Source organism: Scyliorhinus torazame, chromosome 6 (genome assembly GCF_047496885.1).
Source record: "Scyliorhinus torazame isolate Kashiwa2021f chromosome 6, sScyTor2.1, whole genome shotgun sequence".
Classification (NCBI taxonomy): Eukaryota; Metazoa; Chordata; class Chondrichthyes; order Carcharhiniformes; family Scyliorhinidae; genus Scyliorhinus; species Scyliorhinus torazame.
Genome location: NC_092712.1, coordinates 107,069,977 through 107,097,774, shown reverse-complemented (window position 1 = coordinate 107,097,774; position 27,798 = coordinate 107,069,977). Strand labels below are relative to the sequence as shown.

The 27,798-nt window shown below is 49.6% G+C and overlaps 1 protein-coding gene across 3 annotated transcripts in view; it reads left to right on the top strand.

Moving 5' to 3' along the window:
• The window catches only part of fam171a1 (family with sequence similarity 171 member A1), a 283,483-nt gene that overhangs the window by 154,153 nt on the left and 101,532 nt on the right, over positions 1-27,798 (top strand). For all 3 annotated transcript variants that reach the window (XM_072508664.1, XM_072508663.1, XM_072508665.1), the window contains exon 2: positions 14,895-15,122. In XM_072508664.1, the coding sequence (XP_072364765.1) occupies positions 14,895-15,122 (228 nt within the window). The remainder of the gene's footprint in view (positions 1-14,894; positions 15,123-27,798) is intronic.

The window sequence follows — 27,798 nt, the reverse complement described above, 5'->3', positions numbered from 1 at the left end:
TTTTTCTTTGGCCCAACTTGCCAGTCTATTTCTTCCACCTGATCAACCAAATGCACAATTTTATTTGATCTGCAACCACCTTTTTAAAAAAATATATATATTTATTAAAGTTTTTTAACACAGTTTTTCTCCCTTACAAACAATAACCCCCCCCCGTAACAAAATAACGAGAAATCACGCAGAGCAAGATATAGAACATAGAACATAGAAAATACAGCACAGAACAGGCCCTTCGGCCCACGATGTTGTGCCGAACCTTTGTCCTAGATTAATCATAGATTATCATTGAATTTACAGTGCAGAAGGAGGCCATTCGGCCCCCCGAGTCTGCACCGGCCCCCGGAAAGAGCACCCCACCCAAACTCAACACCTCCACCCAACACCAAGGGCAATTTGGACATTAAGGGCAATTTATCATTGGCCAATTCACCTAACCCGCACATCTTTGGATTGTGGGAGGAAACCGGAGCACCCGGAGGAAACCCACGCAGACACGGGGAGGACATGCAGACTCCGCACAGACAGTGACCCAAGCCGGAATCGAACCCGGGACCCTGGAGCTGTGAAGCAATTGTGCTATCCACAATGCTACCGTGCTGCCCTTGAGAACGAAATAAATCTACACTATATCATTTAACCGTAATCCATGTACCTATCCAATAGCTGCTTGAAGGTCCCTAATGTTTCCGACTCAACTACTTCCACAGGCAGTGCATTCCATGCCCCCACTACTCTCTGGGTAAAGAACCCCCCAGGTTGCTGCTGCTGCTAACGCTCCGTGAGATAGTCTAGGAACGGTTGCCACCGCCTGTAGAACCCCTGCGCAGACCCTCTCAAGGCAAACTTAATCCTCTCCAACTTTATGAACCCAGCCATATCGTTTATCCAGGCCTCCACGCTGGGGGGCTTCGCCTCCTTCCACATTAGCAAGATCCTTCGCCGGGCTACTAGGGTCGCAATGGCCAGAATGTCGGCCTCTTTCGCCTCCTGCACTCCCGGTTCGTCCACTACTCCAAATATTGCTAGCCCCCAGCTTGGCTTGACCCGGACTTCCACCACCTGAGATATTGCTCCCGCCACTCCTCTCCAGAACCCCTCCAGTGCCGAACATGTCCAGAACATGTGGACATGGTTCGCCGGGCTCCCTGAGCACCTTCCACATCTGTCCTCTACCCCAAAGAACCTGCTCAACCTCGCCCCCGTCAAGTGAGCTCTGTGAACCACCTTAAATTGTATCAGGCTGAGCCTGGCACACGAGGAGGAGGAGGAATTAACCCTACCTAGGGCATCAGCCCACAGACCTTCCTCGATCTCCTCCCCCAGCTCCTCCTCCCATTTGCCCTTCAACTCTTCTACCAGCGCTTCCCCCTCTTTCATCTCCTGGTGTATTGCCGACACCTTGCCCTCCCCTCCCCGACCCATACACCCGAGATCACCCTGTCTTGAATTTCTTGTGCCGGGAGCAACGGGAATTCCCTCACCTGTCTCCTCACAAAAGCCCTCACCTGCATATATCTAAAGGTATTTCCCGGGGGTAACTCGAACTTCTCCTCCAGTGCTCCTAAGCTCGCAAACGTCCCGTCAATGAACAGGTCCCCCATTCTTCTAATCCCCGCCTGATGCCAGCTCTGGAACCCCCCGTCCACCTTCCCCGGGCCAAACTGGTGGTTACCCCTGATCGGGGCCCACACCGATGCTCCCATTGCACCCCGGTGCCGTCTCCACTGGCCCCAGATCCTTAGCGTTGCTGCCACCACCGGGCTCGTGGTATACTTTGTCGGCGAGAGCGGCAGCGGTGCCGTCACCAACGCCCCCAGGCTCGTTCCTTTACAGGCCGCCATCTCCATCCTCTTCCATGCCGCCCCCTCTCCCTCCATAACCCACTTGCGGATCATCGCCACATTTGCTGCCCAGTAGTAGCTCCCTAGGTTTGGCAGCGCCAACCCTCCTCAGTCCCTACTGCATTCCAGGAACCCTCTCCTTACCCTCGGGGTCTTATTCGCCCACACAAACCCCATAATACTCCTACCTACTCTCTTAAAAAAGGTCTTGGTGATCACGATAGGAAGGCACTGAAACACAAACAGAAACCTCGGAAGGACCACCATTTTGACCGACTGCACTCTACCCGCCAGTGAGAGCGGTAACATGTCCCATCTTTTGAAGTCCACCTCCATTTGCTCCACCAATCTCGTCAGATTCAGTTTATGTAGGGCCCCCCAACTCCTGGCTATCTGGATCCCCAGATACCGAAAGGTCTCCTCCACCCTCCTCAGCGCTAGGTCCCCTATCCCTCTTTCTTGGTCCCCTGCCTGTAATACAAAGAGCTCACTCTTCCTTACATTGAGCTTATAGCCCGAAAACTCCCCAAACTCCCTTAGAGTCTGCATGACCTCCACCATCCCCTCCATTGGATCCGCCACGTACAGCAACAGGTCATCCGCATATAGCGACACCCGATGCTCTTCTCCCCCTCGGACCACCCCCCTTCATTTATTAGACTCCCTCAATGACATGGCCAATGGTTCGATCGCCAATGCGAACAACAGGGGGGACAGGAGGCACCCCTGCCTCGTCCCTCGGTACAGTCGAAAGTACTCCGACCTCCGCCGGTTCGGCACTACACTCGCCACCGGGGCGCTGGAAAGGAGCTTAACCCAATTGATGAACCCTACCCCGAACCCAAACCTGCGCAGCACCTCCCAGAGGTACTCCCACTTTACTCGGTCAAAGGCCTTCTCCGCGTCCATAGCTGCCACTATCTCCGCCTCTCCCTCCTCCAATGGCATCATCATCACGTTTAAGAGCAGCCGCACGTTAGTGCTTAATTGCCTGCCCTTTACGAATCCCGCCTGGTCTTCATGGATCACCCCCGGGACACAGTCCTTGATCCTCGTGGCCAGCACTTTTGCCAGCAACTTTGCATCCACATTGAGGAGCGAGATCAGCCTGTACAATCCACATTGCAGTGGGTCCTTGTCCCGCTTTAGGATCAAAGAAATTGTCACTTCCGACATTGTCGGGGGCAGGGTCCCCTCCTCTCTTGCTTCATTAAAGGTCCTCACTAGTAGCGGGGCCAACAGGTCTACGTACGTCCTGTAGAACTCCACCGGGAACCCGTCCGGTCCCGGGGCCTTCCCCGCCTGCATACTCCCCAAACCCTTGCTCCACTCCTCCAACCCAATTGGTGCCCCCAAACCAGCCACCTCTTGCTCCTCCACCCTCAGGAATCTCAGTTGGTCTAGGAATCGTCTCATCCCCTCTTCCCCCGCTGGGGGCTGGGATCTGTACAGCTCTTCATAGAAGGCCTTAAATACCTTGTTTATTTTTGTCGCACTCCGAACCGTGGCTCCCCTTCCATCTTTGACTCCTCCTATTTCCCTCGCTGCCATCCGCTTACGGAGCTGGTGTGCCAGCATCCGACTGGCTTTTCCCCATACTCGTAGGTCGCCCCCTGCGCTTTCCTCCACTGTGCCTCCGCCTTCCCTGTAGTCAACAGGTCAAACTCCGTCTGGAGCCGTTGTCCTTCCCCAAGTAATCTTTCCTCCGGGGCCTCTGCGTATCTCCTGTCCACTCTCAAAATCTCCCCCACTAACCTCTCCCTTTCCATGCCCTCTGTCTTCTCCCTATGAGCCCTAATGGAGATTAGCTCTCCCCTGATTACCGCCTTCAACGCCTCCCACACCACCCCCACCCGCACCTCCCCGTTGTCGTTGGCCTCCAAGTACCTTACGATACACCCCCTCACCTTCCCACACGCCACCTCGTCCGCCAGCAGTCCCACATCCAGCCGCCACAACGGGCGTTGGTCCCTCTCCTCTCCCAGCTCCAGTTCCACCCAGTGCGGGGCGTGGTCCGAAAGGGCTATGGCCGAATACTCCGTCCCCTCCACCCTCGGGATGATCGCCCTGCCCAGAACAAAAAAGTCTATCCGGGAGTAGGCTTTGTGTACATGGGAGGAGAAAGAAAATTCCCTGGCCTGCAGCCTTGCAAACCGCCATGGGTCAACTCCCCCCATCTGATCCATAAACCCCCTAAGCACCTTGGCTGCCGCCGGCCTCTTTCCAGTCTTTGATTTGGAGCGGTCCAGTGCTGGATCCAACACTGTATTGAAGTCCCCTCCCATTATCAGGCCTCCTATCTCCAGGTCCGGAATGCGCCCCAACATGCGCTTCATGAATCCTGCATCATCCCAGTTCGGGGCGTATACGTTTACCAACACCACCCACGTCCCTTGCAGCCTACCGCTCACCATTACATATCGCCCTCCATTGTCCACTACAATAGTCTTGGCGTCAAATGACACCCGCTTTCCCACCAATATTGCCACCCCTCTATTCTTTGCGTCCAGTCCCGAGTGGAATACCTGTCCTACCCATCCCTTTCTTAACCTGACCTGGCCCGCCACCTTTAGGTGTGTCTCTTGGAGCATGACCACATCTGCCTTCAGTCCCTTTAAGTGCGCGAACACTCGAGCCCTCTTCACCGACCCATTCAGGCCCCTCACGTTCCACGTTATCAGCCGGATTGGAGGCCCCCCCCCCCCCTGACTAGCCATCTCCTTTTCTGGGCCAGTCCCGTGTCCACGCCTCCCTCACCCTCCAGTCCCCCAAACGGGGGACCCCCGTCCCGACCACCTCTTTTGTGTCCCATTCCCTTTCGGCCAGTGCAGCAGCAACCCTTTTTCCTCCTCCCCGCTAGACCCCTGTCTAGCTTTTTTGCTCCCCCCATATCACTCCCGTAAGTCAGCTGACACCTGCTGACCCAGGCTTCCCCCGCCGTCCCATTGACCTCCCCGTGTGGGAGTCTCCCAATCAATATGCGTTCCTTCGTCCCCCTTCCCGCCTTTCTTCCCGCGCGCGGGAAAAACCCTGCGCTTTCCAAAGCCCGCTCCGCCCTTTCTGGCGCAGCTCCTGTCGCGGCCTTGTCTCTCTCCCCCAGCCCATGTAACATTTCCTACGCGTGATTGACCCCCTATATACAACAACCATCACACATCAAACCTCAAACATCCCCCCCACCCTCACAAACCCTCAGTTAGAGTCTAACTTTTCGGTTTGTATAAAGGTCCACGCCTCTTCAGGCATTTCGAAGTAATAGTGTTGGCCCTTGTATGTGACCCACAGTCGCGGTGGCTGCAGCATTCCGAATTTTACTCCTTTCCAGTGCAACACCGCTTTGGCCCGGTTGAAACCCGCTCTCCGCTTTGCAACCTCCGTGCTCCAGTCCGGGTATATTCGGATCTCTGCATTGTCCCACTTACTGCTCCGCTCCTTCTTGGCCCATTTCAGGACCCACTCTCTGTCCGTGAACCGGTGAAACCTCACCACCATCGCCCTTGGCGGCTCATTTGCCTTGGGCTTCCTCGCCAGCACCCGGTGTGCCCCGTCCAACTCCAGCGACCTCGAAGGGGCCTCCGCGCCCATCATCGCCCCAAGCATCGTGCTCGCGTATGCCCCGGCGTCGACCCCCTCCACTCCTTCAGGGAGACCCAGGATCCGCAGATTCTTTCTCCTCAACCTGTTCTCCAGGTCTTCAAGTCTTCCCGCCCATCTCTTGTGTAGCGCCTCGTTCTGCTCCACTCTCACCGCCAGGCCCAAGAGCTCAACCTCGTTATTACTGACTCTTTTCTGTACCTCCTGGATCTTAACCTCATGGACCTTCTGGGTGATCACTAGTCCTTCAATTGCCGAAAGCATAGGCGCCAGCATCTCCTTGCGCATCTCCTCGCGCAGCTCCCCGAAGCAGCGCTTGATGAACTCCTGCAGCTCCGCTTTGTCCCTGGCCGCCGTCATTTTGTTTTTATCCCCTCTCTTCTCCCGCTGCTCCAATGCCGCTTTTTTGGCCGTTGCACTTCTGGTCCGTTTCATAGAAGTTGGAGGGGGACCTCTCTCTTCCCTTCCCCACGGGCTGTCGTCGAAAAAAGTTCCGTTGGGGCTCTTCTAGCGAGCCCGAAAGTCCGTGATAGCGGGAGCTGCCGAATCGTGCGGCTTCGCTCCGCATAGCCGCAACCGGAAGTGATCTACAACACCTTAATGATACCACCTATCATTGGTGTTTACCAAACGGCAAGGGTCCTAGTTCATAGCCACGGGGGAATGCATTTGGAAGAACACCTGTTGACAATTACCTTTTGCATCCTGTCACTAAGGCAATTTTAGATTCACCTTGCTACTTTCACGTTGATCCCATGAGCTTTTAATTTTCAAAATTCTTGTTAAAATGCATATAGACCACATCAAATGCAATACCCTCATTGACCCTCCTTATTACTTACACAAAAAGTCCAATCAAGTTAATCAGACACGACCTTCTCTTAAAAAAAATCCATGCTGACAGTCCTTGTTTAGTCTATGTCTCTTTAAATAATTTATACTCTTTCTCAGAGTATTTTCCAATAATTTGCCCATCTCTGAGGTCAGGTTGACTGTCCTGCAATTACTTTGGCTATCCTTCCCTTTTTTAAGCTCAGTTGACTGGACGGCTGGTTCATGATTCATGATGCAGAGCGACGCCAAATGCGAGGGTTTAATTACCATACCGACTGAGGTTATTCATTAAAACCCCTCCTTACTTACCAGCCTTGCCTGCGGTGTGGTAACCCTCGGGTTAAACCACCACCCGCCAGCTCTCTCAAAAAAAGGGAACAGCCGAGAGTCCTCTGGGACTTCGGCAACTTTCATGTTTCTTTTCCTTTTATTAAGAAAAGAAATCTGCAATAGGTCGGAACGGTGGCATGCAAAATGAAGCTGGTAATTACTTGAACTCCGACCAAACCGTTGCACTTTGCCTGTTCTCCAGCACCACCCCTATACCTGGAGAAAATTGAACCCAAGCCCCTGCTATTTCTTCCCATGCTGTGATAGTAGTGTGGCCGAGATGTTTTTGAAAAATGAACTTTGTAAAGCTTTCTGTAATGGTGTGGACAGTGACCTCTTTCAGCTGATGGCGCTGCTTATTGCTTCAAAGTCAGCAGTGTTTTGCCACCAGTATATTGCACTAACCTCCAAATTTGCAGTATTTTCAAATCCTGCTTGGTCAGGAGTAGGTCAGGTTTTTTTTACTGTTACACCGCATCATCGCATCCCTATTTGTAGCGAATGTTACCCCACTGATTTTTCTTTGCTCAGTGTTTCTCTGCAGGACTTCCCTTTGTTCTGGTGGCAATCTGTCATCTTGAAGCTCCTATTACAGCTTCTGCTTTGTGGTTTCTGGTAATTAACCTTTATGTTGCTATGGTTATAATAACCCCCCCTCCCTTGAGTATAGTCAGGCCTCAGCATATTAAATGGAAAAGGGTAGGTTGAGTGGAGCCACCCTAGTTATGTTGCATGTATTCTCCATGGGGCCTTTTTCATTCATACTACCGTATTCTAAGAGTGTTGCCATAGATACACCAGTTTTAACTGCAAGCGTTGCTAAAATCTATTTGCAAATAGATGGGAAGAGCAGGGGGATAGTTATAATTTATGAGTGACATTTAATTGTCAAGTCAACAACTTGTATTTTTCCTCCTGAATGTGAGTGAGTGTTCTATTCATGTGGGGAATAGGTTGATAGAAACCTAATAAAATCAAAGAGATTGGCTGGAGGAAACGGACTACATGACTGAAAGGAGAAGTTATTTTATTTAGGCGGGGTGAAGGATACAGGAGAAAGCTGTGAGCCTATCGGCTCCTGCTCTTTGCTAACTCAGATTGATTATTGTCTCCTAGTGCATCAAGTATAAGGGGCACGATCTTCTGGTCACGTTGCGCTCGACTGGGAGTACGGCACAGCCGGTACATGCTTGGAGAAGCTCCTGCAGCCTTCCCAGCAGCCAATATACTTGGCGACATTGTCCAGATCTTGCGAAGCATCAGGATCAGGACCCCGCCCATAATGGCATGACAAAGCCGCGCTCGCTTAAGTCGGTTATAACCTGGCTTCAGCGAACTCACCAAAGATCTACCAGTCTCCCAGGTAGTCCTCAGCCGGGTGCTGTTCAGTACTGGTCCACACAAACATGGACCAGGCAGAATGGCACGGGGGGGGTCGCCCGGGCCATGGGCAGGGTCTCCCAGGCGGGGGGGGGGGGGGGGGGGGGGGGGGGGGGGGGGGTCGCCCGGGCCATGGGCAGGGTCTCCCGGACCATCGTAGGCCCCTGGGTGGCCCTCCCCTGGAACATGGACACCGTGGCACTGCCAAATTGTCCAGGTGGCACAGAAAAGCTGGCAGGATCACTGCCAAGGGTTTAAAGGTCTTCACCCCCAACACCTCTGCTCCTGAAACACCGCCAACCCCATTCTGCCACCTCTTGCATTCTTGTCCTACCTTGTTGCCTCTTTGCGGTCCTTTGGTTCTGGTCTTTTTGACCCCTCCTTTTTCCAACATTGGTAGCAAAGCTTTCATTACTAAACCACTCTACTCTCACCACCATTAGTCCATTACTGAATCCACAGTCTGAGTGCATGTTTTCCCATCTCATTAATGAATCCTAATGAGAATATGTGTATGTCTGGAACATCAGAATAAACTAACCTAAGGCATCCTAATCTGCTTGACTGCTGGATTCCTACATTTACTCAGATATTCAGCAAGTAAAGGCTCATTTACTGAGGTGGCCTGTGATCGTAGGATCATAGAATTTACAGTGCAGAATGAGGCCATTCGGCCCATCTACTCTGCACCGGCCCTTGGAAAGAGCATCCTACTTAAGACCATGCCTCCACCCTATCCCTGTAGCCCAACCTAACCTTTTGAACACTAAGGGGCAATTTGGTATAGCCAATCCACCTAACCTGCACATATTTGAACTGAGGGAGGAAACCGGAGCACCCGGAGGAAACCCACACAAACACTGGGGGTACGTACAAACTCCACACAGTCACCCGAGGCTGGACTTGAACCCGGGTCCCTGGAGCTGTGAGGCAACAGTGCTAACCGCTTTGCCACCATGTCACCCGTATGATGCTGAACCTGGGGAAAATATCTGGTATAATAATCCAAATTAACAACTGGTATTGGAATAGTCGTTCAGGGCTTGTGCAGTGAGGGGTACAGGAGACACAGATGGCTCAATGGATGTTCTTGATTTTAAATATGAGGGAGTCAGTGAACATTTCTATAATGGTGCTGGTGATGGGAAGGGGAAGCAGGTTGCTAGTGAGACCAAAAATTAGATTGGGATTTGCCTTTTCTTCGATGAACAAATAAAGGGGTTTGGTAAAGTGGTCAGTAAGAGGTGGCAGTCAGGCCATTTACACCATGTGTACTCCTTAAGAAAGTCCAACGTGATTCTCCAACCTGTATGGGACTAGCAGGACCCCGGAGTGCTCCTTGCAGCTCTGGCTCTGGATACGGGGCCCTGCACTTCCGGTCGGGAGTCCGCGCATGCGCACGGCGGCCTGCGGAGGCCGCGCCGTGCGACATGGCAAACTCACACCGTGGACTCTGGTCCAAGAAGTAGGTCCCCCCCAAGATCGCGCGCGCTCGAGGATCGTTGCCGCCCAATCACTTGCTTGGCAGTCCATGAAGCACCCCCGGCGAAGGATCCCCCTGCCCCCCCCACCAGGGCGGCCGCAGGCTGAGACGCAGCCACCACCCGAGATTCCTGAGGGTCGATATGTGCTTGGAACCACGCTGTCGGCCAGTTACACTTGGAGAATCGCGCTGGTGGGTGGGGGGGGCTCTGTCAATGGTCCCCTACCTGCGTAGACGACGCGCGATTCGCGCCGTTTCTCCGGGGACCAGAGAATCGCTTCAGCTGCGCCCATTACGATTCCCGCGCAAACGGCCATTCTCCGCCCCCACGCCCAACGCGATTTCGGTGCGGAGAATCCCGCCCCATATCTGGAAGATTGATAAGATGAGGTTTCATAGAATTTACAGCGCCGAAGGAGGCCATTCAACCCATCGAGTCTGCACCGGCCCTTGGAAAGAGCACCCCACTTAAGCCCACACTTCCAACCTATCCCCGTAACCCAGCAATCCCACCCAACGTTTTTGGACACTAAGGGCAATTTATCATGGCCAAACCACCTAAACTGCACATCTTTGGACTGTGGGAGGAAACTGAAGCACCCGGAGGAAACCCACGCACACACGGGGAGAACGTGCAGACTCCGCACTGACAGTGACCCAAGCCGGTAATCGAACCTGGGACCCTGGAGCTGTGAAGCAACTGTGCTAACTACTGTGCTGCCGTGCAGCCCACAATACAAGGGTTTATTCCCTTGCATTGGGTTTCTCTCTCTCGTCTGCTGAAAACCGTGTTTGGAGTAATATGTTGGTCAGACTGAGTAAGGACAGCAGATTTCCTCCCATAAAGGGGAAAAGTGAATCCAATGGATTTTTGTTAAAATGTATGGTCACCATTACTAATACTAGGTTTTTATTTCAAATTTGATGTAATTAACTTGTTTCCCAGCCACCTTGGTGGCATCTGCACTCGATTCACCAGATCATTAGTCCAAGCCTTTTGGTTATTAGTCCTATAAAATAATCATGGTTCTATTGTCTTTCATTGCTATTTTTGTTTTCTAGCTCAGTTAGCTGGACGGCTGGTGTGTGATGGAGTGCAATGCCAACAGCGTTAGTTCAATTTCTCTACCGGCTGAGGTTATTCATTAGGCCCCCGCCTTATTTACCAACCTTGTCCCTTGCCTGAGGTGTGGTGATCCTCAGGTTAAATCACCACCAGTCAGCTCTCTCACAAAGGAGAGCAGCCTATGGTCTCAGGGACTTTGGCAACTTTCATGTTTATTTCATTTTTCAAGAAAAGGAATCGGTAATAATTTGAATGGTGGCATACAACTGATAAAAATTGACTTTTCTAGTCCGCTATAGCCATGAGAGTAAGGGAAGATGATAGAGGTTTAATTGAGAACTCATTAAAAATAATTAACTATAATCATATTAAGCATTACTTCAGTGCAACAATAGCTGGGAATCCACTAAGGGTTAATCCAGATCATACACTCTAATTTCTGTAATTTCTTAGGGTTCACATTAGCAAGTTGCTTGAGATTGCAAGGTCAGTGACGTCAACTAGCTAAAAGGCCCCGTTATATGGTTAAAAACTGGGCGGCTGTCCAGTACTTGTCGTCTCGTTTCGATAGTAACAGCCAGTCTAGGGCTGATAATTTCTTAACGAAAACTGTGTTTTTCAAATTAAATTGGCAAGCGATGGAATGGGAAATTGGCACCAATATATTTAACTACATCTATCTCTTAAATTGATGGACAGACAGTTTGGCCGAATTGAGTGAATCATAAATTACTGAAAGCCAATCAGAAGTAAAAAGGAGGCCAGACCTTAAGATAATAACCTCCTTCAGAATCACTTACCGGGTTGGAAAAACCCATTCCGGAATCACCCTATCTATATTTCTGAAACCTATGCCTTTGCTGCTTGCTTTTGCTAAATCGCCATCTTTCTTTTGTTTAAATCACTTAGTTATATTATCCTGTGTATTATGATTTGAAGAATTACCACGATCTGTAATTGAATGAAAACTCAACTACTGTATTCACTAAAGACGATCAATCTGACCAGCTTGCTGCAGGGCTTGTCGGAACTTCCTAAATGTTGTATTGAAAACAAGTTTACCAGTATCACAGCTGACAAATAAAGTACAAGTGGACTTAAGAACAGACTTGACCTCTGTTATTTGGGAACCGAGAAGGGATAACGGATATCCAGGGTTCCGAATAGACAGAGATCCATCAACAACTTAAAGCTAGCTCTTAACTTAATTCCTACCCAGACCTAAATATTCATAATAGACATCCTTCTGGTGCTTAAATCTGCACAGTAAGCTGGAGATAGCTATTCTGGCAGGGGACCAGAATACAGTGTTCTCACCTTTCGAAAACTGATTTGAAATTCACCCCAGCTGAAAAGATTTGTTCCTCCCAGGATGTCTAATGTGATATTAATTTGAAAAATATTTTCTGCTAGTCTGCTAAATGACAATAGCTATAAGGCCATATTTTAGATATATATTTAATTCTCCTAATTCGTAATGTCTGAGTCCACAGCACAAATTATCCATTATTCAGCACTAATGTTGAGTCCTATATTATAAATATGACTACTCTTCAAAAGTATTTTGTTGGCTGTGGAGCATTTTGGAATGCCCTGAGGCACTTCCTAAATTCAAGTATATCTTAAAATCATAGAATTTGCAGTGCAGAAGGAGGCCATTCGACCCATCAAGTCTGCACAGGCCCTTGGAACGAGCACCTTATTTAAGCCCACACCTCGACCCTATCCCTGTAACCTAGTAACCCCACCTAAACGTTTTTGGACACTTAAGGGCAATTTGGCATGGCCAATCCACCTAACCTGTGCATCTTTGTTCAATTGCTTTAAAGTTTATTTCCCTTCTTATGAATTACACAAAAGTTGTAAGTGTGAAGTAGAACTGTTGCACTGTTGTGTAGTTTGTCTTTTTTTTGACTGGGATAAGGTGTGTTTGTTTATTGTAAGCAATGAGTTTTTACCTGGAATCCAATCCATGCTGTGTCTGACCTTCGTGCTGAAATTTATATTGTCTGTCTAGTGCTCCATACTGCTAACATCTGCCACCCAGAGGGGCGCAAGATATCACATTAAAGACCCCACACCTAGGAAATACAAAAAAACTTGGAAATTTCAGACACCGTACCGATTTGCATCAGCTATCCCTTTTTGTATGCATTTTTCCTGAATTTCAAAATGGCTACTCAATATACTGTGGGCGGAATTCTCCCCCTCCTCGCCCCGGTGCCGCGCGAGTCCCGCCACGCCATCCCAGCACCCGCACGCGATTCTCTCTCTTTCCCCCCCCCCCCCCCAAACTGGCACGGCGCAAATCACGGCTGGCCGCTGGGAGAATCGACGCTTGCCGTTGGTAATGGGCGAGCGGCGATTCTCCGGCCCGGATGGGCCGAGCGGCCTGCCCAACACGACAGGTTCCCGCCGGCGGGAACAGCGCGGGAACGCTGGGGGGGGGGGGGGGGGGTGCGGCCTGTTGGGGGGGGGGGGGTGGGGGGGGGCTCAAAAGGGGTCTGGCCCGCAATCGGTACCCACCGATTGGCGGGCTGGCCTCTCTGAAGGAGGACCTCCTTTCTTCCGCTGCCCCGCAAGATCAATCCGCCATCTTCTTGCGGGGAGGACGGCAACCGCGCATGCACGGGTGACGTCATTTATGCGGCGCCGGTCACGTCATTTACGCAGCGCCGCTTTTATGCGGCGCCAAGGCCCGGCGTGCGTAAATGACGCAGTGCCACTCCTCGCCCCCCCCCCCCCCCCCCCCCGGGGGGCGGGAGAATAGGGGGCAGGGAACGGCCTCCAACGCCGGAGTGAAACACTTTTCACTCCGGCGTCGGGACTTAGTATGAGAGAATTGCGCCCTGTGTTTTTTTAAATATTCAGTTTAATGGAAAGTTCTTTCACATAACTTCCACAAAGGAATAGAAACTTCTCTCCAGGTACTCCCAGTAAAGAACTGTGCCAGAGTGTGGTTTTGCTGCCATTATGAATGATGGTTAAAGAGCTCTTCCTTCCACAAAAGCTTCTTTTTTCACAAAACCTACTGGTATCAGAATATATAACTGACCCATATATTCTGACCTCGCGAGGATTTGAGGATGGGGAGAAAGTTAGCTGCAAGTTTGACCAGCAGTAATCCTTAATCAGTGAACATGTTCAATGAACCTTATCCCGTGATTATAGTTGTAGAAGAGCTTGGTGCATTGTAGGCTCCCCTTTATTTGTCATTTATGATTGTTCGTGGTCTCCGCATACGTCCTATATATTTTACCATTAAAGTTATTTGAGTGTCCGAGCACCTTTTCTTTGTAGGTGTCTTTTTTTGGGAGTGCCTCCTCCAAAGATTTAACTGTACATGCACATGTACATGGGGGGCACGTTAGCACAGTGGTTAGCACTGTTGCTTCACAGCGCCAGGGTTTGGGCCACTGTCTGTGTGGAGTCTGCACATTCTCCCTGTGTCTGCGTGGATTTCCTCTGGGTGCTCCGGTTTCCACCCGCAAGTCCCAAAAGACGTGCTGTTAGGTAATTTGGACATTTTGAATTCTCCCTCCGTGTACCCGAACAGGTGCCGGAATTTGGCGACTAGGGGCTTTTCACAGTAACTTCATTGCAGTGTTAATGTAAGCCTACTTGAGACAATAAAGATTATTTATTTAAAATCAGATCCGATCAAAAATAATGAATACTGAAATTTCAGTGGAAGTTATATTCAGTCTTTTTGCACTTATTTTATCAGTTGCAGAAATATGGAAAACGGACACCAAAAAGAACTACAAGAAGGGTACAACTGCAGATGTAAATTTAAGTCTGCTGGACCCAGGCAGTAAGACCAATGGATTAAAGAAAAAAAAATTGAAACAGAAAATATTTGAAAATAGAGGGCAAATAGGGATGGGGATTAAAAGCTGGACTAGCCAGGGACACCCACATCGCGTGAAAAAGAATTAAAAAATAACAAACTTGGTGTACACCATGTGGCTCCATTGCACACATTTGTTTGCCCCATGACTGAATAAACAAACTAATCGCTTAGATCGGTTCCAAAAATTGGCAAGAAATAGCAATAGATTAACAGAACGGAAAGTGCAGGGACATTGTCCCTTTGAATGCATTAATACTGTTTAAACTCTCTGCTATTGTTGTAGCACTTGGTGTTTTCGTTATTGCAACTTTTTCTTTTAAGAAAAGCACATTAGTCACTGTCTCACTTGTGTTGTGTTGCACATCATCATTCTGAGCACCATAAAAAGCAGCTGTAAATTGTGCCTCGGGCCTACCACATGTTAAATGTTTTTCAGTGAAGACAAAAGTACCTTTTCAATCTAAAGTTTTGTAATCCATGCTTACTGACTGTATCCTCCTCTTTTCTTTTCAGAGGTGACGTTAAAAGTCCATGTGAGTGATTCCAGTACACATCAACCTTTGGGTAAAGCCTTCATTGAGATTTTTACCAACCAGACCTCATTTACCTCCGGATATTCAGAAGCAGATGGGGTAGCCTTCATCACGTTCAGCTACACCCTTGGAGTTCAGCTGCTTATTGCTGCAACAAAAAGTGGTTACGTCCCAAACTCCTCACCATGGCTAGCCACCAAACTGCCCTGTGAGTTTGATATTCGTACTCTCTTAATTAAATAAAACACTTTGTATACAGATCTGCCCCTTTTGTGAATAGGAAAAGGCCAAAGGATTTGATTTGGATTTGATTTATTATCACGTGTACCGAGGTACAGTAAAAATTATTGTTCTGTGTACAGTACAGACCGTTCGTTCCATACATGAAAAACATAGGACACACACAAATACAGAATGTAAATACATAAAGACAGGAATCGGGTGAAACGTATGGAGTGTAGTACTACTCGGTAGAGAAGATGTGTGAAGAGATCAGTTCAGTCCATAAGAGGGTCAGCAAGAGCCTGGTAACAGCGGGGAAGAAGCTGTTTCTGAGCCTGTTAGTGCGTGTTCTCAGACTTTTGTATCTCCTGCCCGATGGAAGAAGTTGGAAGAGAGAATAACCCCGGTGGGAATGGTCTTTGATTATGCTGCCCGCTTTCCCAAGGCAACAGGAGGGCAGACAGAGTTAATGGAGGGGAGACGGGTTCGTGTGATGGAGTGGCCTGTGTTCATGACTCTAGTTTCTTACCGTCTAGGGCCAAACAGTTGCCATACCAGGCTGTGATCTAGCCAGATAGGAAGCTTTAAGGGTCAATGTGGACATGTCGAATTTCATAGAACATAGAACATAGAACAATACAGCGCAGTACAGGCCCTTCGGCCCACGATGTTGCACCGAAACAAAAGCCATCTAACCTACACTATGCCATTATCATCCATATGTTTATCCAATAAACTTTTAAATGCCCTCAATGTTGGCGAGTTCACTACTGTAGCAGGTAGGGCATTCCACGGCCTCACTACTCTTTGCGGAAAGAACCTACCTCTGACCTCTATCCTATATCTATTACCCCTCAGTTTAAAGTTATGTCCCCTCGTGCCAGCCATTTCCATCCGCGGGAGAAGGCTCTCACTGTCCACCCTATCCAACCCCCTGATCATTTTGTATGCCTCTATTAAGTCTCCTCTTTACCTTCTTCTCTCCAACGAAAACAACCTCAAGTCCATCAGCCTTTCCTCATAAGATTTTCCCTCCATACCAGGCAACATCCTGGTAAATCTCCTCTGCACCCGCTCCAAAGCCTCCACGTCCTTCCTATAATGCGGTGACCAGAACTGTACGCAATACTCCAAATGCGGCCGTACCAGAGTTCTGTACAGCTGCAACATGACCTCCCGACTCTGGAACTCAATCCCGCTACCAATAATGGCCAACACTCCATAGGCCTTCTTCACAACCCTATCAACCTGGGTGGCAACTTTCAGGGATCTATGTACATGGACACCTAGATCCCTCTGCTCATCCACACTTTCAAGAACTTTACCATTAGCCAAATATTCCGCATTCCTGTTATTCCTTCCAAAGTGAATCACCTCACATTTCTCTACATTAAACTCCATTTGCCACCTCTCAGCCCAGCTCTGCAGCTTATCTATATCCCTCTGTAACCTGCTACATCCTTCCATACTATCGACAACACCACCGACTTTAGTATCGTCTGCAAATTTACTCACCCACCCTTCTGCGCCTTCCTCTAGGTCATTGATAAAAATGACAAACAGCAACGGCCCCAGAACAGATCCTTGTGGTACTCCACTTGTGACTGTACTCCATTCTGAACATTTCCCATCAACCACCACCCTCTGTCTTCTTTCAGCTAGCCAATTTCTGATCCACATCTCTAAATCACCCTCAATCCCCAGCCTCCGTATTTTCTGCAATAGCCTACCGTGGGGAACCTAATCAAACGCTTTGCTGAAATCCATATACACCACATCAACTGCTCTACCCTCATCTACCTGTTCAGTCACCTTCTCAAAGAACTCTAAGGTTTGTGAGGCATGACCTACCCTTCACAAAGCCATGCTGACTATCCCTGATCATATTATTCCTATCTAGATGATTATAAATCTTGTCTCTTATAATCCCCTCCAAGACTTTACCCACTACAGACGTGAGGCTCACCGGTCTATAGTTGCCGGGGTTGTCTCTGCTCCCCTTTTTGAACAAAGGGACCACATTTGCTGTCCTCCAGTCCTCTGGCACTATTCCTGTAGCCAATGATGACATAAAAATCAAAGCCAAAGGTCCAGCAATCTCTTCCCTGGCCTCCCAGAGAATCCTAGGATAAATCCCATCAGGTCCCGGGGACTTATCTATTTTCAGCCTGTCCAGAATTGCCAACACCTCTTCCCTACGTACCTCAATGCCATCTATTCTATTAGCCTGGGGCTCAGCATTCTCCTCCACAACATTATCTTTTTCCTGAGTGAATACTGACGAAAAATATTCATTTAGTATCTCGCCTATCTCTTCAGACTCCACACACAATTTCCCATCCCTGTCCTTGACTGGTCCTACTCTTTCCCTAGTCATTCGCTTATTCCTGACATACCTATAGAAAGCTTTTGGGTTTTCCTTGATCCTTCCTGCCAAATACTTCTCATGTCCCCTCCTTGCTCGTCTTAGCTCTCTCTTTAGATCCTTCCTCGCTACCTTGTAACTATCCATCGCCCCAACTGAAACTTCACACCTCATCTTCACATAGGCCTCCTTCTTCCTCTTAACAAGAGATTCCACTTCCTTGGTAAACCACGGTTCCCTCGCTCGACGCCTTCCTCCCTGCCTGACCGGTACATACTTATCAAGAACACGCAGTAGCTGATCCTTGAACAAGCCCCACTTATCCAGTGTGCCCAACACTTGCAGCCTACTTCTCCACCTTATCCCCCCCAAGTCAGGTCTAATGGCATCATAATTGCCCTTCCCCCAGCTATAACTCTTGCCCTGCGGTGTATACTTATCCCTTTCCATCATTAACGTAAACATCACCGAATTGTGGTCACTCCCAAGTCCCAGGTACCAACCCATGCTGCCAGTTCCCCTACCTTGTTTCGTATACTCCTGGCATTGAAGTAGACACACTTCAAACCACCTACCTGAACACTGGCCCCCTCCTGCGACGTCAAATCTGTGCTCCTGGCCTCTATACTCTCATTCTCCCTTACCCTAAAACTACAATCCAGGTTCCCATCCCCCTGCTGCATTAGTTTAAACCCCCCCAAAGAGCACTAACAAATCTCCCCCCCCAGGATATTTGTGCCCCTCAGGTTCAGATGTAGACCATCCTGTCTGTAGAGGTCCCACCTTCCCCAGAAAGAGCCCCAGTTATCCAGAAATCTGAATCCCTCCCGCCTGCACCATCCCTGTAGCCACGTGTTTAAATGCTCTCTCTCCCTATTCCTCATCTCACTATCACGTGGCACGGGCAACAACCCAGAGATAACAACTCTGTTTGTTCTAGTTCTGAGCTTCCATCTTAGCTCCCTGAAAGCCTGCCTGACATCCTTGTCCCCTTTCCTACCTATGTCGTTAGTGCCAATGTGGACCACGACTTGGGGCTGCTCCTCCTCCCCCTAAGGACCCAGAAAACACGATCCGAGACATCACGTACCCTTGCACCTGGGAGGCAACATGCCAAACGTGAGTCTCTCACGCTCCCACAAAATCTCCTATCTGTGCCCCTGACTATAGAGTCCCCAATTACTAATGCTCTGCTCTTCTCCCCCCTTCCCTTCTGAGCAACAGGGACAGACTCCGTGCCAGAGGCCCGTACCCCATGGCTTACCCCTGGTAAGTCCCCCCCCCCCCCCCCCACAAGTATCCAAAGCGGTATACTTGTTTCTCAGGGGAACGACCGCAGGGGATCCCTGCACTGACTGCTTTTTCCCAGTCCCTCTTACAGTTACCCACCTATCTCCAATCTTTGGTGTAACTAATTCCCTGAAGCTGCTATCTATGACCCCTTCTGCCTCCCGAATGATCCGAAGTTCTTCCAACTCCAGCTCCAGTTCCCTAACTCGGTCTTGGAGGAGCTGGAGATGGCAGCACTTCCTGCAGGTAAAATCAGCAGGGACACTAACTGCACCCCTCACCTCAAACATCCTGCAGGAGGAACATTGCACTCCCTTCCCTGCCATTCCTCTAACTTTCTACCAAGATCTGGCTAACAACCAAATTAAATTTTTAATAAAAAATAATAATAATATAATAAAATATGGTGCTTACCTCAGACCAATGGGTTTTATTATTAGGTTAGAGGAGGAGGGCGGATGGGAGACACTACACGTGTCGTGTCTCGGGTTTCCTCTCCACCAGAATGTATTGGTGAGGGACTTCCCAGAAGTCCGCGGGTCGACTTCCTGATCCCGCCTAAAACACTAATTTAAAAAAAAAAATTCTCAGCTCCTGCTGAAATTGACTAACCAGCCAGCTCCACTCCCGCCGAAATCGACTGGCCTGCCCCTGCAAAGACAAGTGCTTTTAAAGGACAGACTTACCTCCCAGCAGCCACTTCCGCACTGCTCCCGCTGAAACTGACTCACCAGCTGTTCTCCCGCCGAAATCGACTGGCCTGCCCCTGCAAAGACAAGTGCTTTTAAAGGACAGACTTACCTCCCAGCAGCCACTTCCGCACTGCTCCCGCTGAAACTGACTCACCAGCTGTTCTCCCGCCGAAATCGACTGGCCTGCCCCTGCAAAGACAAGTGCTTTTAAAGGACAGACTTACCTCCCAGCAGCCACTTCCGCACTGCTCCCAATTTCCTTTGTTTCCTGAGGAAATATAGGCGCTGTAGTGCTTTATTGGTCATAGCATCAATGTGGGTGGACCAGGACAGTTTGTTGGTGATGTGCACACCTAGTTATTTGAAGCTGTCGGACTTCTGGGTGCGGCGATGACCAGCTAAGTCGCACGTTTCGGCAGCTCCCGGTGGAACGGACTTTTGGGCTCTTAATAAGAGCCCCAACGGCAATTTTAACGGCTAAAAGCACTGTGCGGTAAACCAGAAGGGAATCCCCCCTGGATACAGATGGAAAAAGGAGAGGAAAGTGGCCGGATTGCGGTGGATCGTTTAGAGCAGCGGCAAGGAAGGCAAGCAAAAACCAAGATGGCGTCGGAAGGTGGCAGTTTAATATGGGGCCCTGAACAACACGAGTTTTTGTAACGCTGCGTGGAAGAGCTTAAAAAGGAGATGAAGAAGGAGCTGTTGGCCCCGATATTACAGGCGATTGAAGGGCTAAAAGATGAGCAAAAGACCCAGGAGCGGGAGCTTCGGGTCGCGAAGGCAAAGGCTGCCGAGAACGAGGACGATATACAGGGCCTGGTGGTGAAGACGGAGATGCACGAGGCACACCATAAACGATGTGTGGAAAGGCTGGAGGTGCTGGAGAATAATGCGAGGAGGAAGAATTTCAGGATTCTTGGTCTTCCTGAAGGTACAGAAGGGGCGGACGTCGGGGCATATGTGAGCACGATGCTGCACTCGTTGATGAGATCGGAGGCCCCGACGGGTCCGCTGGAGGTGGAGGGAGCCTATCGAGTTATGGCGCGAAGACCGAGGGCTGGAGAAATTCCTCGAGCCATAGTGGTGAGATTCCTCCGTTTTAAGGACAGAGAGATGGTCCTAAGATGGGCAAAGAAAACTCTGAGCAGTAGATGGGAGAACGCGGTGATCCGCGTATATCAAGACTGGAGTGCGGAGGTGGCGAGAAGGAGGGCGAGCTTTAATCGGGCCAAGGCGGTGCTTCATAAAAAGATCAAATTTGGAATGCTGCAGCCGGCAAGACTGTGGGTCACATATCAAGGGAAGCACCACTACTTTGAAACGGCGGATGAGGCGTGGACATTTATTGTTGAAGAGAAATTGGAATGAGTGGGTTATTAAAAAAGAACGTTCGAGACAAAGTGGTGGGGCGAATATGGGGGGAAAAAAGGGGGGAGAGATGATTTTTATGTTGTTAATCCTGCGACCCGGTAACTTTTCTCTCTTCCACAGGTTGTGGGGGAGGGAGGAAGGGTGGTGGAGGAGTTGGGGGCGTTGGCCATTGGGGCCGGGGCCAAAAGGGAAGCGCGGGCTTTGTTCCCGCGCTATGATAATTATGGCGGGAATAGGGAAGCAGGAAGGAGGGGGCGTCGCACGGTGCGAGCCGAGGTCACGGGGGGAAGCCAAGGTCGGCCAGAGTTTGCTGACTTCTGGGAGCAACATGGGGGGTGTAACTACGCTAGTGGGGGATCTAGCGGGGGGGATGGGAGGGGGGGATTTACTGGGTTGCTGCTGCTGGGGAGAAGGGGGAGCTGGTATGGGGTGGGGTGGGCGGGGCGGGGGGGCACCGCCTGGGGGGGACACAGCTGCGTGGGAACCGGGTGAGGAGCTGGATAAAAGGGGATGGCTAATCAACAAGGGGGGGTAAAGAGCCCCCCAACCCGGCTGATCACGTGGAATGTGAGAGGGCTGAACGGGCCGATAAAGAGGGCACGGGTACTCGCACACCTAAAGAAACTTAAGGCAGATGTGGTTATGTTACAGGAGACGCATTTGAAACTGATAGACCAGGTTAGACTACGCAAAGGATGGGTGGGGCAGGTGTTTCATTCGGGGCTAGATGCGAAAAACAGGGGGGTGGCTATATTAGTGGGGAAGCGGGTAATGTTTGAGGCAAAGACCATAGTGGCGGATAGTGGGGGCAGATACGTGATGGTGAGTGGCAAATTACAGGGGGAGGCGGTGGTCTTAGTGAACGTATATGCCCCGAACTGGGATGATGCCAAATTTATGAGGCGCATGTTAGGACGAATCCCAGACCTAGAGGTGGGGAAGTTGGTAATGGGTGGAGATTTTAACACGGTGCTGGAACCAGGGCTGGACAGATCGAGGTCCAGGACTGGAAGGAGGCCGGCAGCAGCCAAGGTGCTTAAAGACTTTATGGAGCAGGTGGGAGGAGTAGACCCATGGAGATTTAGTAGACCTAGGAGTAAGGAGTTTTCATTTTTCTCCTATGTCCACAAAGTTTATTCGCGAATAGACTTTTTTGTTTTGGGAAGGGCGCTGATCCCGAAGGTGAGGGGGACGGAGTATACGGCCATAGCTATTTCGGATCACGCTCCACATTGGGTGGACTTGGAGATAGGGGAGGAAAAAGAACGGCGTCCACCCTGGAGAATGGACGTGGGACGAATGTCGGATGAGGGGGTGTGTCTAAGGGTGAGGGGGTGTATTGAAAAGTACTCGGAACTCAATGATAATGGGAGGTCCAGGTGGGAGTGGTCTGGGAGGCGCTGAAGGCAGTGGTTAGAGGGGAGCTGATATCAATCAGGGCACATAAAGGAAAGCAGGAGGGTAGGGAACGGGAGCGGTTGCTGAAAGAACCTCTGAGGGTGGACAGGCAATATGCGGAGGCACCGGAGGAGGGACTGTACAGGGAAAGGCAAAGGCTACACGTAGAATTTGATTTGCTGACTACGGGTACTGCAGAGGCACAGTGGAGGAAGGCACAGGGTGTACAATACGAATATGGGGAGAAGGCGAGCAGGTTGCTGGCCCACCAATTGAGGAAAAGGGGAGCAGCGAGGGAAATAGGGGGAGTGAGGGATGAGGAGGGAGAGATGGAGCGGGGAGCGGAGGGAGTGAATGGAGTGTTCAAGGCATTCTATGAAAGGTTATATGAAGCTCAGCCCCCGGATGGGAAGGAGAGAATGATGTGTTTTCTGGAACAGCTGGAATTTCCTAAGGTGGAGGAGCAGGAGAGGGTGGGACTGGGAGCACAGATCGAAATGGAGGAAGTAGTGAAAGGAATTAGGAGCATGCAGGCGGGGAAGGCTCCGGGACCGGATGGATTCCCAGTTGAATTTTACAGGAAATACGTGGACTTGCTCGCCCCGCTACTGATTAGAACCTTTAATGAGGCGAGGGAAAGGGGACAGCTGCCCCCGACTATGTCAGAGGCAACGATATCGCTTCTCCTAAAGAAAGAAAAAGACCCGCTGCAATGCGGGTCCTATAGGCCTATTTCCCTCCTGAATGTAGACGCTAATATTCTGGCCATGGTAATGGCAATGAGGATAGAGGATTGTGTCCTGGGGGTGGTCCATGAGGAGCAAACTGGGTTTGTGAAGGGGAGACAGCTGAATACGAATATACGGAGGCTGCTAGGGGTAATGATGATGCCCCCACCAGAGGGGGAAGCGGAGATAGTGGTGGCGATGGATGCCGAGAAAGCATTTGATAGAGTGGAGTGGAATTATTTGTGGGAGGTGTTGAGGAGATTTGGCTTTGGAGATGAGTATATTAGATGGGTACAGCTGCTGTATAGGGCCCCGATGGCGAGCGTGGTCACGAATGGACGGGGGTCTGCATATTTTCGGCTCCATAGAGGGACGAGGCAGGGGTGTCCTCTGACCCCATTATTGTTTGCACTGGCGATTGAGCCCCTGGCAATAGCACTGAGGGGTTCCATGAAGTGGAGGGGAGTAGTCAGGGGAGGAGAAGAACACCGGGTATTTCTGTATGCGGACGATTTGTTGTTGTATGTGGCGGACCCGGCGGAGGGGATGCCAGAGATAATGCGGATACTTGGGGAGTTTGGAGAATTTTCAGGATATAAACTGAACATGGGGAAAAGTGAGTTGTTTGTGGTGCATCCAGGGGGGCAGAGCAGAGAAATAGAGGACTTACCGCTGAGGAAGGTAACAAGGGACTTTCGCTACTTGGGGATCCAGATAGCCAAGAATTGGGGTACATTGCATAGGTTAAATTTAACGCGGTTGGTGGAACAGATGGAGGAGGACTTCAAGAGATGGGACATGGTATCCCTGTCACTGGCAGGGAGGGTGCAGGTGGTTAAAATGGTGGTCCTCCCGAGGTTCCTTTTTGTGTTTCAGTGCCTCCCAGTGGTGATCACGAAGGCTTTTTTCAAAAGGATTGAGAAGAATATCATGAGTTTTGTGTGGGCCGGGAAGACCCCGAGAGTGAGAAGGGGATTTCTGCAGCGTAGTAGGAATGGGGGGGGCTGGCACTACCGAGCCTAAGTGAGTACTACTGAGCCGCCAATGTCTCAATGGTATGTAAGTGGATGGGAGAAGAGGAGGGAGCGGCGTGGAAGAGATTGGAGAGGGCGTCCTGCAGGGGGACTAGCCTACAAGCTATGGTGACGGCGCCGTTGCCGTTCTCACCGAAGAAAGACACCACAAGCCCCGTGGTGGTGGCTACTCTGAAAATCTGGGGGCAGTGGAGACGGCATAGGGGTAAGACAGGAGCCTTGGTGTGGTCCCCGATAAGAAATAACCATAGGTTTGCTCCGGGGAGAATGGATGGGGGATTTGGAACATGGGAAAGAGCAGGAGTAACACAATTGAGAGATCTGTTTGTAGATGGGACGTTTGCAAGTCTGGGAGCGCTGACCGAAAAATATGGGTTGCCCCAAGGGAATGCATTCCGGTATATGCAACTGAGGGCTTTTGCGAGGCAACAGGTGAGGGAATTCCCGTAGCTCCCAACGCAGGAGGTGCAGGACAGAGTGATCTCAAAGACATGGGTGGGGGACGGTAAGGTATCAGACATATATAGGGAAATGAGGGACGAGGGGGAGATTATGGTAGATGAGCTGAAAGGGAAATGGGAAGAGGAGCTGGGGGAGGAGATTGAGGAGGGGCTGTGGGCTGATGCCCTAAGTAGGGTAAGCTCATCGTCCTCGTGTGCCAGGGTAAGCCTGATACAATTTAACGTGTTACACAGGGCTCATATGACTGGAGCACGGCTCAGTAAATTTTTTGGAGTAGAGGATAGGTGTGCGAGGTGCTCGAGAAGCCCAGCGAATCACACCCATATGTTTTGGTCATGTCCGGCACTACAGGGGTTTTGGGTGGGGGTGACAAAGGTGCTTTCGAAGGTGGTGGGGGTCCAGGTCGAACTAAGCTGGGGGTTGTCTATATTCGGGGTTGCAGAGGAGCCGGGAGTGCAGGAGGCGAAAGAGGCTGATGTTTTGGCCTTTGCGTCCCTAGTAGCCCGGCGCAGGATACTGTTGATGTGGAAGGAAGCCAAGCCCCCGGGTGTGGAGACCTGGATAAATGACATGGCAGGGTTTATAAAGTTGGAACGGATTAAGTTCGCCCTAAGGGGATCGGCTCAAGGGTTCACCAGGCGGTGGCAACCGTTCGTCGAATACCTCACAGAAGATAGAGGGAATGGAAAAGAAGAAGACAGCAGCAGCAACGGGGGGGGGGGGGGGGGGGGGGGGGAGGAACCAGAAGGACTCTCAGGGATGTTAGTGTATATGTATAATATGTATAGGTTGTTGTTATAGGTAATTGTATATTGGACTGCTAAATTGTATTTTTGGAGAGTATTTATTTGGGACAAGGCAGTTGCCATTTAGTTTTGTTTTTTAATTTCGATGTTGTTTATATATTATTTATTTCTTGCTTAAAACTGGCCATTGTTATTTATATTGTTATATTACTGTGTAAAGGATACACAATGTACTGTCATGGTTGGCCAAAAATGTTGAATAAAATATATTTTTTTTAAAAGTTATTTGAAGCTGTCAATCATCTCCACCTTGGCACCATTGATGCAGATAAGGGTGTGCATGACATTTCACTTCCTGAAGTCAATAACCAGCTCCTTAGTTTTACTGATGTTGTGGGAGAGATTGTTGTCGTTGCACCACGCGATTATGTTCTCTATCTCCCTCCTGTACTCTGCCCCATCATTGTTCGAGATCCGACCCACTACGGTCGTGTCATCAGCAAACTTGTAGATGGAGTTGGACCCAAATTTTGCTGATGTGGTCAGCATGATGTACACAATGTACAAATGATTCCCGCATTTCTGACTAGGTTAAATAGTGGGCAAAGGAATGTTGCTCTCGCAGCTTGATTTTACTTTGGGGGGGAAAAAAGTGTTTTTCATATGGTTGCTGATTCAAAATTCACCATTTTCTAAAATGTAATAATCTCTGCAACTTTATTCAATTGTGTAGCCACAATGAGCTCTGGAATTATGCATTGTTGCCCTCATAATCATAGATTATCATAGAATTTACAGTGCAGAAGGAGGCCATTCGGCCCATCGAGTCTGCACCGGCTCTTGGAAAGAGCACCCTACCCAAGGTCAACACCGCCACACTATCCCCATAACCCAGTAACCCCACCCAACACTAAGGGCAATTTTGGACACTAAGGGCAATTTATCATGGCCAATCCACCTAACCTGCACATCTTTGGACTGTGGGAGGAAACCGGAGCACCCGGAGCAAACCCACACACACACTGGGAGGATGTGCAGACTCCGCACAGACAGTGACCCAAGCCGGAATCGAACCTGGAACCCTGGAGCTGTGAAGCAATTGTGCTATCCACAAGGCTACCGTGCTGCCCCCTAGAAAATAGAAATTGTTTTATAAAGAATAATAAACGTTGGCTTAACACGTGTTCTCACACAACACTCAACACACTTACATTAAGGGGTCTCTCATTTAAGGTGGTGAGGAATTTCTTCTCTTTGAGAGTTTTTATAGTGTACTAAAACATAAACACCCTCGCTTGCCCTGAAAAGCTACTTTTACAAAGGTGGAGTTTCATTCCCTCAAAAGAACTTTTTTAATTTAATTTTTTTTCAAGTTTGTTCTATGATTTACAGATTTTCTTAATCCCACATGTATGCCACTATCAAAACACCAGAGGTTACCAATTGACCAGAACTGGACCAGCCATTTGGCTACAAGAGCAGGGCAGAGGCTGGGAATTCTGCAGAGAGTAACTCCCCTCCTGACTCCCTAAAACCTGTCCACTACCTGCATGTTAGCACAGTGGGTAGCACTGTTGCTTCACAGCTCCAGGGTCCCAGGTTAGATTCCCGGCTTACATCACTGTCTGTGTGGAGTCTGCACGTTCTCCCTGTGTCTGTGTGAGTTTCCTCCCACAAGGTGAATTGGATATCCTGAATTCTCCCTCTGTGTACGTGAACAGGCGCCGGAATGTGGTGACTATGGGCTTTTCACAGTAACTTCACTGCACTGTTAATGTAAGCCTACTTGTGACAATAAAGATTTATTTATTTTAAAAAGGCTCAAGTCATGAGTGTAATGGAATACTCTCTGCTTGCCTGGATGAGTGCAGCTCCAACAACACTCAAGAAGCTCGACATCGTCAAGGACAATGCAGCCTGCTTGATTGGCACCCCATCCACCACCCTAAATATTCACTTGCGCTACTATCGACACACTGGCAGCAATATCACTTTGTAGATATTAATACGTATCGCTTCACCAGCATATTGACTACTACACAAATGATGGATCCAAATGCGAGTCAGGAGCGGGAATTCCTGTCTAAGGGAGTCCATGCCTGTGACTCCACCCCTTGCCCATAAAGAATGGATGGACATTTACTTCTTACAGATGATGAGAAAACCCCTGGAAATAGCTCCGGTTAATCCAAATGTTTTCCTGGGAGTTCACTCTGTTTCCTGCCAACATTGTTCTGGGAATAGAGTGAATTTTCGGACTCTATCATTTTTAAACTAACCATTTTTAAACTGGCTGAGAATCCGATTGGTTTCACATTGACAATGTGAATAGGAGACAATGTTGGAGCTATTATTAAAGCTTTTAACAAGCCACTTAGATCAATTCAAGATAATCAGGCAGAGCCAGCATGGTTTTGTAACAGGGAAGTTATATTTAAATAATTTATTGCAGTTCTTTGAATAAGTAATAGGTGTGAATAAAAGAGAATCATTGGATGCACTGGATCACTGAATCTGGATTTTCAGAAGGCATTTTGAGGTGCCTCATCATAGGTTACTGCAGAAATACAAGCTTA